This window comes from Symphalangus syndactylus, chromosome 9 (genome assembly GCF_028878055.3).
Source record: "Symphalangus syndactylus isolate Jambi chromosome 9, NHGRI_mSymSyn1-v2.1_pri, whole genome shotgun sequence".
Lineage (NCBI taxonomy): Eukaryota > Metazoa > Chordata > Mammalia > Primates > Hylobatidae > Symphalangus > Symphalangus syndactylus.
In genome coordinates this window covers 73,786,387-73,803,316 of record NC_072431.2, presented here as the reverse complement: position 1 = coordinate 73,803,316, position 16,930 = coordinate 73,786,387, and the positions used below count along the sequence as shown (strand labels likewise).

The window sequence follows — 16,930 nt, the reverse complement described above, 5'->3', positions numbered from 1 at the left end:
CTCAGCTTTGGTGGGAAAGAGACACGTGTTTTGGGAGGTCTGGGTGAGTGGCACCTCTAACCAATCTGCTAGGCCCTCACCACTCAGTCTCACTGAGACACTCCATTAATTGGAAGCAGACCCAAAATTACTTCACAGACTGAAGGTGATAACTGTCTGCAACCAGCTAGTACAGCTGCATCTCCTGGAGGACTTTCATCTCCTGCAGCTAAAGGGAAAGACAGGATGCTGAGACAGGGTCTGCAGCATACACATAACTGTAATTCAGAATGTAATATATACACACACACGTAAATATAATCAGAAAGTGATATATATGCAAGGTTAAATACAAATGTCTCTCAGGCAGGGCCAGGCCCCCAGCACAGGGAGGACTCGCCTGAATATGCTGCAGGCAAAAACCTATCACTCTTGCCTCATTCAGCCCAGTGTCTGATTACATCTTCTGTCACTTAGGGTTGAAATGGGTGGGGCCTGGAGCCCTAGCCAATCACTGGCGCTAGCGTGAAGCTGTCCAATCAGGTGCGCAGCTACAGAGGAAGAGGCGGCCTCTTCAATATGGCGGGGCCTTTGTCTCCTAGCTTCCGGGCTGTGATCCCAGTTCGCGTCTCCACTGTTACATCTCCTCCGTTCTTGGAGTTCCTCGGTGACTCTACCATAGCTTCTGTTATCCTGTGACCTGCAAGTACTGGGAGATCCATAGGGAGGACGGCGGAACATCTGGAGGCTGGGAAATGGTGAGTGCGTGGAGTGGGTGTCCCGAGAATGGGGAAGAGGCTGTTTGAATCCGGCCGGAACCGGCTGCGGTGGTATCTGGGCCTTCTCGCGGTCGCTCTGGAGTCTGCATCCCCAAGTCCCCGCGGCCACAGCTCAATCCTCATTTCCCTCCATCGCAGATTAGGGGCTGAGCCAGCAGCCAAAACCCTACGTCTTGTTTTGTCCATAAACTCGAATTTCTCCCCAGCTCAGAGCCCTTTCTGGGCAGCTCTGTGCCGCAACCTCGAGTCTCCGTCCTCCAGATTGTGTGGGAATGATGGAAGTGTCATAAGATGGGAATCCTCATTTAGGGTCTGGAGTTCCTCCGTGGAAGAAGTAGTGGGCCGTGGGGTCCCTAGTCCCTCCTTTCTCCTTTTAAAAATAAAATTGTGGCCCTTTATTTATTTATTTATTTTTGAGACAGTGTCTCACTCTGTTGCCCAGGCTAAAGTGCATTTCGGCTCACTGCAGCCTCCACCTCCTGGGCTCAGATGATCCTCTCACCCCAGGCCCCCAAGTAGCTAGGACTAGAGGGGTGCGCCACCACGCCTGTTTTGTTTTGATTGTTTGTTTTTGTAGAGACGGGCTTTTGCCATGTTGCTCAGGCTGGTCTCGAACTCCCTGAGCTCAGGTCTCAGGTGATCCGCCCGCCTCGGGCCTCCTAAAGTGCCGGGATTACATGCATGAGCCACCACCCTAGCCTAAATTGAGGCAACTTTAGGATATAGTTTGGATGTGTTTTCCAGCTCAAATCTCCTATTTAAATGTAATCCCCCATGTTGGAGGTGGGGCCTGGTGGAAGGATTATGAGCGCGGATTTCTCATGAATAGTTTAGCACCATTCCTCTTGGCATTGTCCTCTCAATAGTGAGTGAGTTCCCTGAAGTTCATCATTTAAAAGTGTACAGCACCCCACCTTGCCTCCTTTTCAAGCTCTTGCTTCACCTTCGTCCATGATTTTAAGCTTTCTGGGTGGGGCCTCCCCAGAAGCAAACGCTGGTGTTATGCTTTCTATACAGCCTGTGGAACCATGAGCCAATTAATCCTCTTATAAATTACCCAGTCTGAGGTATTTATAGTAATGCCAGAAGCGATTAATACAAATAGTTTATTTGCACAAACAGCAATTTATGAATCAGAGAACACCCAGCTATGATTTGTTTGGGGGCTCAAAGGAGGGTCTTGGAACAAAAGGCTTTTTTTTTTTTTTAAGAGGTATGAGGAAGCAAACCAGATTCAATATTTGATTGGTTACAGTTACGTATTGTATTTGCAGCCCTCCGGTGGAAATGTCCTGGTTATGTAATTAGAGCTTTTTATTGGCAGCTTGTGGTTGGTTAAGCCTAAGTTGTTTTGTTGTTGTTGTTGTTACTTTTTCTCAAAGTTAGTAATTTACCAGAAATTCCTTCGACGTAGTTAGGTTTCCTTAGGCAGAATCCCAGGGCACCATGGCCACTTCAGCCTAATTGCTAGCTATTTAATTATTTTAATGCTCCACAGGGTCGTTGGTTTTCTCTGCATTTTTCAAATGTTTGGCAAGCAGGGTCTCAAATCTAAAACTGTTCTCCCAGCCGAACTGTTCTAGGGACCGTATAAAATTCTAAATTTCCAATTTCTTTCCCACATTCCCAAATGCCAACTATCCCTCTCCAAATCACATTAGGAACTATCAGTTCTTTATTTAATTTTAAAACGGATGTGGCATTTTGTTTATTTTTGTTTAACAGAGCCGTAGGTGGCTCTTTTTAATATGTTAGTCTGTTTGTGCATATTTCACAGGACAGAAAAGCAAAGAGTAATCACCTGACACTGCGCGTCTCCTCTCATCTTCTCTAGGCACGTGCGCCTTCCCAGAATGTCTTTGGATCCTTTGCAGGGTGATGTGTCCTCAGCCACTCTCCTGTATTTTCCTGGTCCAGGTATTACAACTTTGTGGAGATGATCCCAGATACCCACAAGGACCATGTCTCTTGGAGTGTCTAGCAAACATTAGCCCCTGGGTCATCTCCTTTCAGAGAAGAGCCTGAAGTATTGGGTGGAGCCTCTCAGGGGAGCAGCTGGATGCCCTCGTGCTGAGAGCAGTTTCCTGATACACCCTTCCTCTAAAAAGCTAACTGCTTTAACATTAAGATTTTTTTCCCCTCAATCCTAGTTTTCATTTCTTGCAGACACATTGGTGGTCAACCAATCAGGTGCTGGTATTGAGGGGAAAAGGCACAAATGCATCTTGCCCTCTGGTTTCTCTCAGGCTTGTGAAGGAGAATAACTGTCTCAAAGTACAGGAAAGATCCACCCTAGTGAGGGAGTGTATAAATTTGCAAAGCAAAATACACATCTGCCACACAGGGGGCAAGTGCAGTGTCTTTTGGGAGAGTGATGATCATGTACGTTAGTGGGCAGAATGGGGGTGGGAGAATCTCAAGTGATTGACACATGAGTCTAATACATCTGTGTTCCAGTCAGCACTACTTCACCCCGTGTTTTGTCACCTTCAATATATATGTTCAGTTATTTCAACTTCAGTTTTTCATTAATTGTATAATGGATTTTATCATTAGAGCTTGAAAGATTTAAAAAAAAATGTTTTCTAAGAGAAAAGAGGTAGATTTTAGAAAAAAATAGTTTATATTCCATTGGTTGAAAATTCTCATTTACCTTTTATATTTCGCACAGTGAGTGTAGTAAGATTCTGAGGTCTGTTCTATTAAGCATGATTTCAAACAGAATCCCAGGGCTTAGCTTTGGGAATGCTACCTGGGAAAAGACAGAGGAAATGTCTCTCTTATGATGCCTGCAGAAAAATAAATACATTTCTACAAGAAAGTGTGGTAGATTAACACGTAAATTACAAAACATTCATGAAAACATCAGTTTCTGTCTTGTGCAGGGTGGAGGATTTGTGACAGTGGCCAACTCATTTTTTAAAAAAATTTCTACTTCGTAGGAAGTATTTATGTGTACACAATAAAAAGATATTTCCCACCATACATACATATCTTTGCTCAGGTAATATATATAACCTAAAGCAATATGATTGTCTAGTATAATCGTAGTCAGTGAATCAGTAGCTTTTTTTTGAGCTGCAGTGGATGTAACAGTTTTATCAGTAATTTTTTCTAAGCTTATAAAAATATTTTTGATCATATGTTCATGGGAGGTGACACCTCACCAAGGCAAAAACATTTTTTCCAGTAAAATGAAGCTGTTTTTTGAAAGCCAGGCAGATAATTAGCAGATTTTTTTCAAATAGAATCCTAATCTAAAACAGATTGGTGGCCATGCCTGTGGAAAAGTTTAGAGAATTTGTCCAGTGCTGGGTTCTATGTATAGAGAGATCAGTGACCAGATATTTTAAAAGACATTACCCTTCAATTTAGTGGCACAGGTACTGGCCAAGAAAATCTAATATGGTTCCTTCCAACAAATTTGGAGTAAATCTTCTTCATAAAAATAGAAAATCAAATTTTATTTTTATATTATTAATATTAAAGCTAATTTTAGAAAAGCATTATAAACAGATGTATTCAATCTCAATCAGCTTTGACCATACAAGATTTCTATAAACCTTTTATAACCCCTTAAAATTTTATTTTCCTCTTTCTTTCTCCAGCTTTCTATATCCATTAAGTTTACCTCATTTTCTTTATCTTTTTTCTCTCGATTTTATGTATTTTTTAAATAACCTCTAAACTCAGCAAAATTGCCTTTTCTTTAAGAAAAGCCACATCCTCACGTCTGTTTCTAAAATATTTTTTTCATCAAGAAACACATTTTCTTTGTACAGTGTATGTAAAGTTGTTTCCCTCCTTAACAATAGTTTTAGTTATTAATCTTAGGCAGAATTTTAACTTCGAATAATCTTATTTATAGTGAAAGCCTGAGAAGTAAGCAATTTTAACTATTAGTCATGTACTAAAATTTTATAAATATATATTTTATAATTTTTAGAAACATAGGATTTTAAATGGAAACATTTTTAATGTGGAATAGAACATACAACAGATCTAAATATCTTTTGTTTCTGTGAAGAAACCAAAAATATTTAGCTTAAACTTATATTTAAAAATTAATATCTTAGCATTTTGTCTTACTTGGAGATAACTTAGATGTTTAATGAATAGCCATCATTTAATATAGCTTAGCAACAGTCTACGAGTATAGTTTCCGTAAAGATTTGAGAAACTGTTTAAACTAAACACATTACAAAACAATTAGTATTGTAAGCTTATAAACTTTTGTCCCATTTACATGTTTTATTTATTCTTAACAATTATTTTTGTAAAATCTCATGAAACAGACTAATCTACTCATCTAAAGTTAAACTTCCTCTTATCCATTTTTATATTACTGTGTTGGGCAAATATCATAAAAGCAATAAACTTAAATATATACATATTTTGCTGAGAAGTCAAAAGACTTTTTTTTAATTAAACTAACAATATTAAACTAGTCATGTTTACCAAAAGATTTACTCAATTCACATATTCTTAAAAATATTGGGCTTATTTTTTTAATTCATGAGCAGTTATCTTTAAGTTAATTCAGTACCATGTAGATAATACACAAAGACATTTATAGACATATATACATGTAGACACAACATATAACTTACTTATGTTTGTATCTAAAAGCCCTAGAGAAGGAGTTCATTGTAAAAGGGAGTAGAGCTTCAGACCTCAAAAGAACCTGTTTACCCACAACTGTGGGGGCTCCATGAGGAAAAACAGAGGTACCCTGCCAAAAAAGAGAAGCCTGTGGTGCTTTATCTGTGCTCTTCAAGGGGTCTCAGGCTGCTAGAAGTTTCCTTTAGTTGTCCTCTATAGGGAAAAAAGGTTTTAAGTGGAACATGAGACAGATAGAAGTAAATGGAAGAATTAATTCCAGAGGAGACAGTTTGAGAAGATTTTGTTTTCCAAAAGGCCAGTAAAGTTTTACATTATCCTTGGCAAAAGTCATGTCGGCAAGAGAAGAAACAGGCACATAGAGATGCTAGTTTAGGGAGAGAGAAATTCAGTTCACTAAAGACCTTATATGGGAAAACCATAGGCCTCAAATATGTATATATATGTATGTTGTGTGTGTGTATATATATAAAATATGTGTATGTATGTATGTGTGTGTGTGTGTATATATGTGTATATATATATATGCCTGTCAATTTTAAATAAATGGACTTTTGACTGTAGAGCTTTTAAATTTTTTAAAATTAGATTTTACCCAGGTAAATAGAAAACATTTCTTCCTTTTTTTTTTTTGAGACAGAGTCTTGCTCTGTTGCCCAGGCTGGAGTGGAGTCAAGTGGTCTCGGCTCACTGCAACCTCCGCCTCCCGGGTTCAAGCAATTCTCCTGCCTCAGCCTCCCAAGTAGCTGGGATTACAGGTGCCTGCCACCATGCCTGGCTAATTTTTTGTATTTTTAGTAGAGACGGGGTTTCACCATGTTGGCCAGGCTGGTCTCGAACTCCTGACCTCGTGATCTGCCTGCCTCTGCCTCCCAAGTGCTGGGATTGCAAGTGTGAGCCACTATGCTCAGACAAAAACATTTCTTTACTTGTCTTTTTCTTTCATCAAGAATTTACATCAAGAATTTTGGAGATGGGGCATTTTTGTTTACTGGAGGCCTAGGGTAATCACTATTCAAAGCCGTTTCTCTTTGAAATTTTTCAGTAAATAGTTTTCTTTTTTCCAAACCACAGTATATGGTTTTATTTAGTTCCAGAGAGAAGACTAAACAAACAAAACAACAAAAGTTTCTATTACACTCTAAATATAAACTGAAATTTTAAGTTAAAGGCATACCTGAACTCGTGACTAAAAACCAACACAAACATTCATGAGGCCAAATCCAAGAAATCCTGTATGACTTTAAAACTTCAGAGAAATAACAAAAAAATTGTAGCTCTTCTGTAATCAAAACTTCTCCTAAGAACAGTTTACTGCAGATGGGTTGCAATCTATATTTTCAGGCCACATTTTTTAGTATCTCAGCTTCTCAGCTTACCATCTACCCACAAAGGCCAGACACAAGATTTTAAGAAATGGTTGGTAAAACAGGAGAAGGAAAGCTGTCTATGGGAGTAGACAAGTTTACAAATGTGGACTCCAGAAGGTCAAGAGCAAAAATCAAATAATAAAAACAAATACATTAGTAATTAATTATTATGTATGTAATATATTTTGCCTAAGCTAGAGATAATTCATTGAGAAATAAAATTTTGAGGTTTGGTCTAAAAAATCTTCAATTTTTTTTTTTCCAATTTGATCTCAGCTAGAATGCTGTTTTGCTAATTCTCTGAATGTTAACATTTCAAATACATGGTAAGATTTACATCTCCGAGAGTCCAAGAAAAGACTCGAAAAAGTTAAAGTATGTATTGTAAATTCTGCAGCAATCAAACAGGCAGTTTGAACATTTAAAAGGTTTTCTTTTGAGGAAGTGAAAGAGCCCTCTTAAAATGTACTTTGAAATCTCTTATTAGAATGTAGCCAGGCAAAACAGAAAGAAGGCTTTTCATTAAATTTCATTCTAAAACCTGCCATTTCCAATTGTGCATGGAAATATATTAATTTAGAAATGTCATAAGACCTTCATTTTTGTCATTGCATTTTGGGGTCATCTGAAGTCATGTCGGTCCATTTACCCAGGCATTTGCAAGATGAAGCTCTATAGGTATTATACATAAGTTCAGCTTATGTTTCTAAGGGATGTTACCTAGAAGGAAAAGAATGATTTTGATGATCAGTTTTCCATAATTTAGAAACTTTTCAAAGGTGATCATGGCCAGAACAGTGTACCAGGTCTAAGTGTGCTGTGTATGAGCATCACTCCTCAAGGTGTCAACTGAGAGTTGCTGATTATAATGCTGGGTGAGCAATGCTTATGTTTACCTTCCAGCTTAGTTAAAAGTCTCTGCAGGTGTTTTTCTTTTGGGAAGACCCTGTGAAACTGGTACACAGCATTGAAAATCATCCTAACACCTCTACAAAGTGTCTAGTTGCCTAGAGCACCCAAATGAGTCAGTTAAAGAAATTGCCTTTTCTCTTTGGGATGAGAGAATTCACTCCCATGCACCTTTTGATTTGAAGGTCCCAAAAAGTCAAGTTCAAATTAGAAGCAATAGAAAACAGCTGTGTGTGGTTTTTTTTTGTTTTTTTTTTTTTGAGACGGAGTCTCACTCTGTCGCCCAGGCTAAAACAGCTGTGTTTTTTAAAGCATGTTACCTAATTTTAGAACAAAAGAAGTAAAACCACCAGGGCTAGACTGCCAGTATTATAACCCAGATTTTCTGTCTTGAGACAGAAGCAGAGAAAGCAGTTAAGAATATTGAAATTAAAATCTCCTGACTTTAGCCAAAAATGGAAATCTTTTTTCTAGAAAGTGAGGGTTGAAAAGAACAGCTCAAGCAAAGTCTTGACCTCACGAAATAGTAGGGAGATCTGAATTCAGGAGGACTCACCCCTTACACTCAATGATGTACTGGGAGCTGGAAGAATACAAGGAGTTCTCATTGGCTAGTTTCTGAGTTCAAGAGGGATGTTGAATGGTTGGTGTCCCTCTGAATCCTGCTTACAGCACCAGAAATATCAATCTAAAGGAAGAAGCAGGGGCAAAAAAATAAAATTTTAAAGAATTTACTGCTGGGCGCGGTGGCTCATGCCTGTAATCCCAGCACTTTGGGAGGCCGAGGTGGGCGGATCACGAGGTCAGGAGATCGAGACCATCCTGGCTAACACGATGAAACCCCATCACTACTAAAAATACAAAAAATTAGCCAGGCGTGGTGGTGGGCGCCTGTAGTCCCAGCTACTCGGGAGGCTGAGGCAGGAGAATGGCATGAACCCAGGAGACGGAGCTTGCAGTGAGCCGAGATTGTGCCACTGCACTCCAGCCAGGGCAACAGAGTGAGACTCCGTCTCAAAAAAAAAAAAAGAATTTACTTCAGCCAAGGTGAGGACAGCTGCCTGGAAGACTCAGATGCATGTTACCCAAGATACGAACTTTGGCCTTTTTAATACGGTTTATAAAGTAAGAAGCAGAATAAGTAGTTGGCCATTGTCAGGAATTCTCGTTAGTTTGCAGAAATAACATTGATTAGTGATAAGCTATATGTTGTTGAACTACAGTCTATGAATTTAGCAATGAAATAGCTGGATCATATAATTCTATGTTCTAAACATAGAAGAAGGTACATTTTATGTGTTTTTTTTTTTTTTTTAAGAAATGTCCACATTGTTTTTTATAGTGGCTACACCATTTTACATTTGCACCAGGAGTTAAACATCATTCTAATTTCTCCCTCTTCTTTTTACTGCTTGTTCTTTTAGGGATTATGCTGTTGTTTTTCGTATAATAGCCATTCTCATGTGTGTCAAGTGGTATCTCAATATGATAGAACATCAATTTTTATATTTATTTTATAAACAGGTTTATTTTTTATGCTGCCACTATGCTAAATCTTGGTATTTGTTGAATCTCTTGAGTTTCTAGGTATAGTATATCATCTACAAATAGAAATTATGTTTTTATTTTTTTCCTTTGGGAATCATGTTTGATAATGCTATGTACAATATGCCAAGCACTGTTCTAAGAAGTGTTAAGATAGTAACTCGTGACATCAAAATACAGTGTGAGCAGGAGTAAAGATACAGACATTTCTAAAATTACAGCTGAGAATGTGACAAAAGACATCTAATAGAGAAGAAAGTTCGCTTTAAAAAGGACCTGAAACTTATTCCCACAATTAAAAAGTCAACTTTTATAAGTTACACAGCCTCTTTGTGTCTCACAGCTCTTGTCTGTGAAACAGAAATAATAATAATAACAGATTATTTATTGTTGAGTATGTTAAGAGACAGAAGTAATATCCTGACTTGAAAATTAAAATATTTATTAGTGTAATTAACTGAGATAACAGTAATAAGAATATGTCAATTATTGGAATAGATTAGATAATAGTCTAGTAGGACCATCAACATTTTAATTCTATAAAAAATGTATGTCTTTCTGTTTACTCTTTACAAAACTACTTAGTCACTCTCTATTACTTAATTACTAAAACCTCCTAATTCTTAGTAAGGCCTTTCTAGGGCCACCTAAACTTAACAGTCTTTAACTACACTGTTTATCAGGATTCCCTTCTTTAGCTCCTTCTTTTTTTCCTTATCTTGCCTGGTGCAAACCACAGTTTTGCTCTGCTTTTCTGTCTTATGTGTTTGTATAAAGACATCTGCCTTTATGTAAATTCTAACCAATTACAGCTGTGACATTTTCCTCGAAACATAAATTCTGTGAGTTCTTTTTTATTTGAAATCTCTTGTATCTTTACCATATTATGGGCACTCATTTGAAATAATAAACATTTTTTTAAAATACCAGATAAGAAATTTTGAAACACAGTCAAAAAATATTCATAACAAATATTAAGCTAAAGTTGCTTGTTGAGCACGAAACACTTGTGATTATATTTCAATAGGTTCCGTACTCTCAAAGTATATTTCAAAAAATGTATTTTTTCAATTAACCTTAAGCAGTATATTGTTTTTAAAAGTAAAACAAACAAAAAGAATACTATTCACAATAGCAAAGACATGGAATTAACCTACATTGCTTTCAACAGTAGACTGGATAAAGAAAATGTGGTAGATATATACCATGGAATACTCTGCAGGCATAAGAAGGAAAAAGATCATGTCCTTGACAGGGACGTTGATGGAGCTGGAAGCCGCTATTCTCAGCAAACTTAACACAGGAACAGAAAACCAAATGCTGCTTGCTCTCATACTAATAAGTGGAAACTGAATGATGAGATACATGGACACATTGGGGGAACAACACACCCTGGGGCCTGTCACGGGGAGAGAAAGCATCAGGAAGAACAGCTAATGGGTGCTGAGCTTAATACCTGGATGATGGGTTGATCTGTGCAGCAAAGTACCATGACACACATTTACCTGTGTAACAAACCTGCACATCCTGCATATGTACCCCGGAACTTAAAAGTTGATTTTTTTAAAAAAGTAAAAAAATAAATACCTAAAAGCAGGGGATATTTGCGGCACAAAAATTCATAGTAAACACATACAAACTATTTGAAAACATAATCTTATCTCTTAATGCAGTTATATTCTGCTTTATTACTTAGATATTATAAAATATGGATTCATGGCATAATTGTCAAAGGCTTCCATCTGTTCCTACCACATATCCATTGTTGCTAATTTGTTTTAATTTGTTCATTTTCCAACAAAGCTGGGATAAAAATACCTTCATGCTCATGCTATAATAATTTCTGACAATATGCCCTGGGTTACTCAAAAGGAAATGGAGTTGTTTTGCTCATGTTTTTGACACTTGAGTCAATCATCTACAACAAATAACATAAGAGGAGCCAAGGACATGTCCGTGCCTGTGAATCACTCAGCATGTGTCAGGCAGGCCCTGGGCTGAAGGGAGACTCCAGGTGTCTCAGAAAAGGGAGGTTCTGCTCTATTGCACACAGACTGTCACTGTAAATTGTTCTGTGATACCACGTTTCTCCCAAGGTCAACAGGAACTGAGGACACATAGGAAGTGAGTTATGAGGGCAGACTCCTTCTCCCATTTAGCTACCAGTATGTGATTTTGCCCCCCTGGACACATGCACACTATATAATAATGTGCTCACAACCCTCTTGGGACAAATCTCCATGCTTACAAATTGCATCCACATTTTCTTTGCTCCCAGAGTTTTCAGCCAGATACAAGTGCCTAGAGGACTTTAGACTTATCCCTGTCCTCAGACGCTAAATCTGTGGCAACAACCTGCTCCATCCAGTCAACTGGGCTTCTGAGTCACCTGATCATAGTCTCATTTACCTGCATAGACACAGAAATAAGCCAGAGCCTAACCCTTTCTGAGCCACTATCTGTAGCACAAATTAGTCTTTCCACTAACTCTGGACTTTCCCCTGCCCATAGGTCCTATGAAACTAAATAATTCAAAATTTAAGCTGTTTGATACTCTAAATTATTCTGGGCCTTAAAGGAATGTAAGTACAAAATCTGGGTAATATGACAGGCAGCAGTAACAAGGCAGCTGTAACTTTGTTTTTCTGTTTATGGATTACACCTACTTCTACATCTGCATTCTTTTGTCAGGTGTTGTAAATGGCCAAAGTGCCCTATGGAAGACCTCTTTCCCCTTCACTATTGACTTTCGTTATAGATTAACCTCCCTCTTACCTATGGCTATTGCATTGTCTTAAGATGAAATGTTAAATACACGCTTAGGTTGAAAAGGAAAGAAAAACCAGTTGTAAAAAAAAAAAGTTGGAAAAATACTGTAACCAATTAATTTTTTGTAAATCTTAAGCTGGCCTTGTATAGAAACTGTTGTAGTCTTGTTAAATTTGTTTTTTGCCTGTAGAAATAAGAACTTAACTTTCACCTATGAAGCACTCAACTTATTTCACTAGCGTTTTTGTCTCCTGGATGACTATTTCTAGCTTTTCACTTGAATAAACTCTAAAATTGGATTTTGAGGCTTTATTGATTATTCAGATTATTTCAGATTAACAGTCCTTCATAGCATCTTTCTTCTGCCTTTACTTCCTGACTAAACCCTCTTTCATATGAACAAATTATACCCAATGCCACTCCTCGGGTGCCTGATTCAAATGCCTACTGGAAATCAGATGTCCATGAGTTCAAGGTCATGGTCTGAGACTTGGCTGTTGTAAGGGCAAATAAAAATTAGACATACCAGACTTAAATTGCCAAACTTGAAGATAAAAAAGACATTTTGCTCTCCTTTTAAAAAATAATTTTAGAAAAATTTTATATGTAAATTTATTTTGTATCTCTATTAAATATATGTACATCATTTAAATAGTTAAATAGGACATTGTCAGCCTTTTTAACTTAGAAATGTCTTTCTCTAGGACCTGGAAACCATTGCATTGAAATGTAAATGGATTACCTTTCTGTCCTACAGTAGGTAACTTCATAAAATATTATGAAGCCAAGGAAAGCTTATTTTGCTTTTGAATATAGCCAATTTAAATTTTCATTGAATATACCCAATACACATATAGGCTTCTCAATTACCCGATTAATTTAGGATGAACTATATATGACAAATTATGCCGTTAAGTCTTCTACTTAAAGACTAAATATGGTGATTTTTATTTCTGCTTTTGTAACCTCAGCAGATTGCCTATGATGGATATCACATTGTGGTTTAATTATGTAAAAAAACAATTTTCTTTCTCTTCTACCATTTTAGAGTGTCTCTGAAGTTGGAGATAATTTTGTTTTTAATTATGTTTTCCGAACACTGTACAGAATTACCAGACAGGATATAAACACAGGAGGTACACACAAGGCTTTAGTTCAGAGAGGCTTTTCTCTCTTTGGCTTGCCCCAAAATCTGCAGGCAGAATATTTATCTGCCTATTTTTAATACACAGTCCCTTCCAGAGCACTTCAGCCAGATTTGTAGAAAAATAGCTTCACAGCACAGCAATCAGCCATTCCAGCCCCATCTTTCAATGCACTTGGCACCTTCAGACCTGAAAGTAATTCAAACACCATGGGACCCTGAATCCCAAATCTTTAGCCAATGGGCTAATGTTTTGTAAATTTTATCTTTTCAAAAAACTAACTTTTCATTATGTTTCTTTTGAATTTTTGTTTTTATATTCATTTATTTCTGCTATAGTTTTTATTTTTTCCTTCTAATTTTGGGTTTGGTTTGCTCTTTTCTAGTTCTGTATGATACATCAATAGTTTATTTGGAGATTTTTTTTAACTTTTTTTGATGTAGGCACTTACTGCTATAAACCTTCTTAGTACTTCTTTCATTGTATTCATAGTTTTGTTATGTTTTCATTTTCATTTGTTTCAAGAACATTTTAAATTTTTTTCTTAAATTCCTTATTGGCCTACTAGTCATTCAGGAGCATATTTTAATTTCTCTGTGTTTTGTATAGTTTCCAAAGTTTTTTCTGTTAGTGATAACTAGTTTTATTCTGTTATCATCAGAGAAAATACTTGATATAATCTTATTTGGGGGGAGATTATTTTAAGAGTTATTTTGTGACCTAGCTTATGGTCCATCCTTGAGAATAATCCAGGAGCTAAAGTGTAGCATTTGTATTCTGTAGCTTTTTGATGAAATGCTTTGTAAATTTCTATTAGGTCTATTTGGTTCATAGTGCAGATTAAGTTCAATGTTTATTTGTTGATTTTGCTATCTGGATGATCTGTCTACTGTTGAAAGTCTCTGTCGTATTAGGGTTGATCTCTCTTTAGCTCTAATATTTGCTTCATATGTCTGAGTTCTCCAATGTTAGGTGCATATAAATTTGCAGTTGTTGTATTCTCTTGCTGAATTGGCCACTTTATTATAATAACTTTTGTTGTCTGTTTTTATAGTTTTTGTCTTAAAGTCTGTTTTGTTTAACATAGCTATTCCTCCTCTTTTTTGGTTTCCATTTGCGTGAAATATCTTTTTCTATCCCTTTATTTTCAGTCTTTCTGTGTCTTATGTGAAGTGTGTGTCTTGTAAGAAACAAATTGTCGGGTCTTGGTTTTTTTTATTTGTTTGTTTGTTTTAACTCATTTGGTCAATTTGTGTCTTTTGATTGGGGAGTTAATTTATATTCAGTGTTGTTATTAATAAACAAAGACTTACACCTGCCATTCTGTTACCTGCTTTCTTGCTGTTTTGTGGTCTTTTCTCTCCTTTTTGCTCTCCCATTCATCCTGTCTTTCTTTTAGTAAAGACGATTTTTTCTAGTGGTACGTTTTAATTTTTTGATTTTATCTATGTGTGTCTATTACAGGTTTTTTATTTGAGGTTACCATGAGGCTTGCAGGTAACATAACCGATTATTTTAAACTGATGGCAACTTAACATATATTGTAAAAATGAACAAACAAGAAAGCAAAGAGAAAACTAATAACTACAGTTTATCTCCCAACTTTTTAACATTTTATTGTTTGTATTTATATCTTATACTGTCTATGTCTTAAACTTGTTGTGGTTAGTATTTTTAATAACTATAACTGCCTCAAAACTAGAAATGTGAGTTATGGCCTTAAGGAGGTAGAGAAAGAGTTATTACTTTTCATAATTACAAGTAGTTATAGACTAATCTTTTAGTCTTCTCAAAATATGAATAGTTTACACACCACATTTATAGTACTAGAAATTTTGTCTTTGTCTGTGTCCTTCATATTGCCAGTGAGTTTTGTACCACATGTTTTCTTATTGCTCATTAATGTCCTATTCATTTAGATTGAAGAACTGCCTTTAGCATTTTTTGTGGGCCAGGTCTGGGGGTGTTAATAAAATCTCTCAGCTTGTTTGTCAGTTTTTTTTTTTTTTATGGTAGAAGAATATTTTTGCTGGATGTATTATTCTAGGATAAAAGTTCTGGCCTGTAAGATTTCCATCTCCTGGCCTGTAAGATTTCCACTGAAGAGTCCACTGTCAAACATATTGGTGCTTGTTTGAATGTTATTTGTTTCTTTTCTCTTGCTGCTTTTAGAATCCTTTATCTTTGACCTTTGAGAGTTTTATTAAAGATCTTCAGGTAGTCGGCCGGGCACGATGGCTCACGCCTGTAATCCCAGCACTTTGGGAGTCTGAGGCGCGTGGATCACGAAGTCAGGATATTGAGACCATCCTGGCTAACACGGTGAAACCCTGTCTCTACTTAAAAAATACAAAAAATAAGCCAAGCGTGGTGGTGGGTGCCTGTAGTCCCAGCTACTTGGGAGGCTGAGGCAGGAGAATGGCGTGAACCTGGGAGGTGGAGCTTGCAGTGAGCCGAGATTGTGCAACTGCACTCCAGCCTGGGTGACAGAGCAAGACTCTGTCTAAAAAAAAAAAAAAAAAAAACTTCAGGCAGTCATATTTAAGTGAATTGTGCTTGGTATTCTATAACCTTCTTGTACTTGAATATTAATACTTTTTTTTTAGGTATGGGAAGTTCTAGTTATCCCTTTGAATAAACTTTCTACCCAGAACTTTTTCTCTACCTCCTCTTTGAGGCCATATTTCTTAGAGTTGCCCTCTTGAGTCTTTTTTTTTTTTTTTTTTTTGGTCTCATCTCACTGTATCTTTTCAAATAACCTGTGTTCAAACTCACTAATTCTTCTGTTTGATCAGTTCTGCTGTTGAGAGACTAATGCATTCTTCAATGTCTTTTGAATTTTCGGCACCAGAATTTTTGCTAGATTCTTCAAAATGATTTTAATCAATTTATCAAGTTTATTGGATCAGATTCTGAATTTCTTCTTTTTTTTTTTTTGTTATTTTGAATTTTGCTGAGCTTTTTTGAATTTCCTGTCTGAAAGGTTACATATCTCTGTCTCAGGATTTGCACACTAGTGCCTTATTTAGCTCATTTAATGAGGTTGTGTTTTCCTGAATAGTCTTAATTTTTGTGGATGTTCATTGAAGTCTGGGCATTAATGAGTTAGGTACTTATTTTAGTTTTTGCATTCTGGGCTTTTTAATACCTGTCCTTCTTAGAAAGGCTTTCCAAGTATTCAAAGGGAATTGAGTGTTGTAATCTAAGTCTTTGATCATTGCAGTCATATCTGCATTAGGGGGCACCCCAACCTAAATAACACTGTGATGCTTGCAGACTTGTAGAGGTACCACTTTGGTGGTCATAGGTAAGATCCAGGAGATTCTCTGGGTTACCAGGCAGACTCTTTCTATTTTTTTACATTCTGCCAAATGAATGGAATTTCTCTCTCTCTCCATGCTAAGCTGCCTGGAGCTGAGGTGGGTGTAACACAAGCACTCCTGTGGCCACCATCACTAGGACTACACTAAGTCAGACCCCAAGCTAGCACAGGACTGGCTCTCACATAAGGCCCACAGTGACCACTACCTAGCTACTGCAGATGTTCACTCAAGACCCAAGTTCTCTTCGGTAGGTGGTGAATCCAGCCAGGCTCATGTCCTTTCCTTCAGGACAGTGAGCTCTGGGCTGGGGGTAGCAAAATGCCTTTGGTAGCAAGAACATGGAGTCAGAAACCTTAGGAATTTATTTGGTGCCCTATTCTGCTGTGGCTTAGCTGGCACCGAGGCCATGAGACAACATCCTTCCTACTCTTTTTTCTCCTTTATCAAGCATAAGAAGCCACTCCCCATGGCCACCACCACCCAGAGTCCAC

At 37.2% G+C, this 16,930-nt stretch overlaps 1 protein-coding gene across 9 annotated transcripts in view; it reads left to right on the top strand.

Moving 5' to 3' along the window:
• The window catches only part of ZNF736 (zinc finger protein 736), a 47,777-nt gene that overhangs the window by 6,109 nt on the left and 24,738 nt on the right, over window positions 1–16,930 (top strand). For 4 of the 9 annotated variants that reach the window (XM_055293046.2, XM_055293044.2, XM_055293043.2 and 1 more), the window contains exons 3-4: window positions 457–737; window positions 2,593–2,675. In XM_055293046.2, the coding sequence (XP_055149021.1) occupies window positions 2,637–2,675 (39 nt within the window). In that variant the 5' untranslated portion in view covers window positions 457–737; window positions 2,593–2,636. The remainder of the gene's footprint in view (window positions 1–456; window positions 738–2,592; window positions 2,676–16,930) is intronic. The other 5 variants (XM_063608916.1, XM_063608915.1, XM_055293047.2 and 2 more) reach the window with 3 other exon arrangements.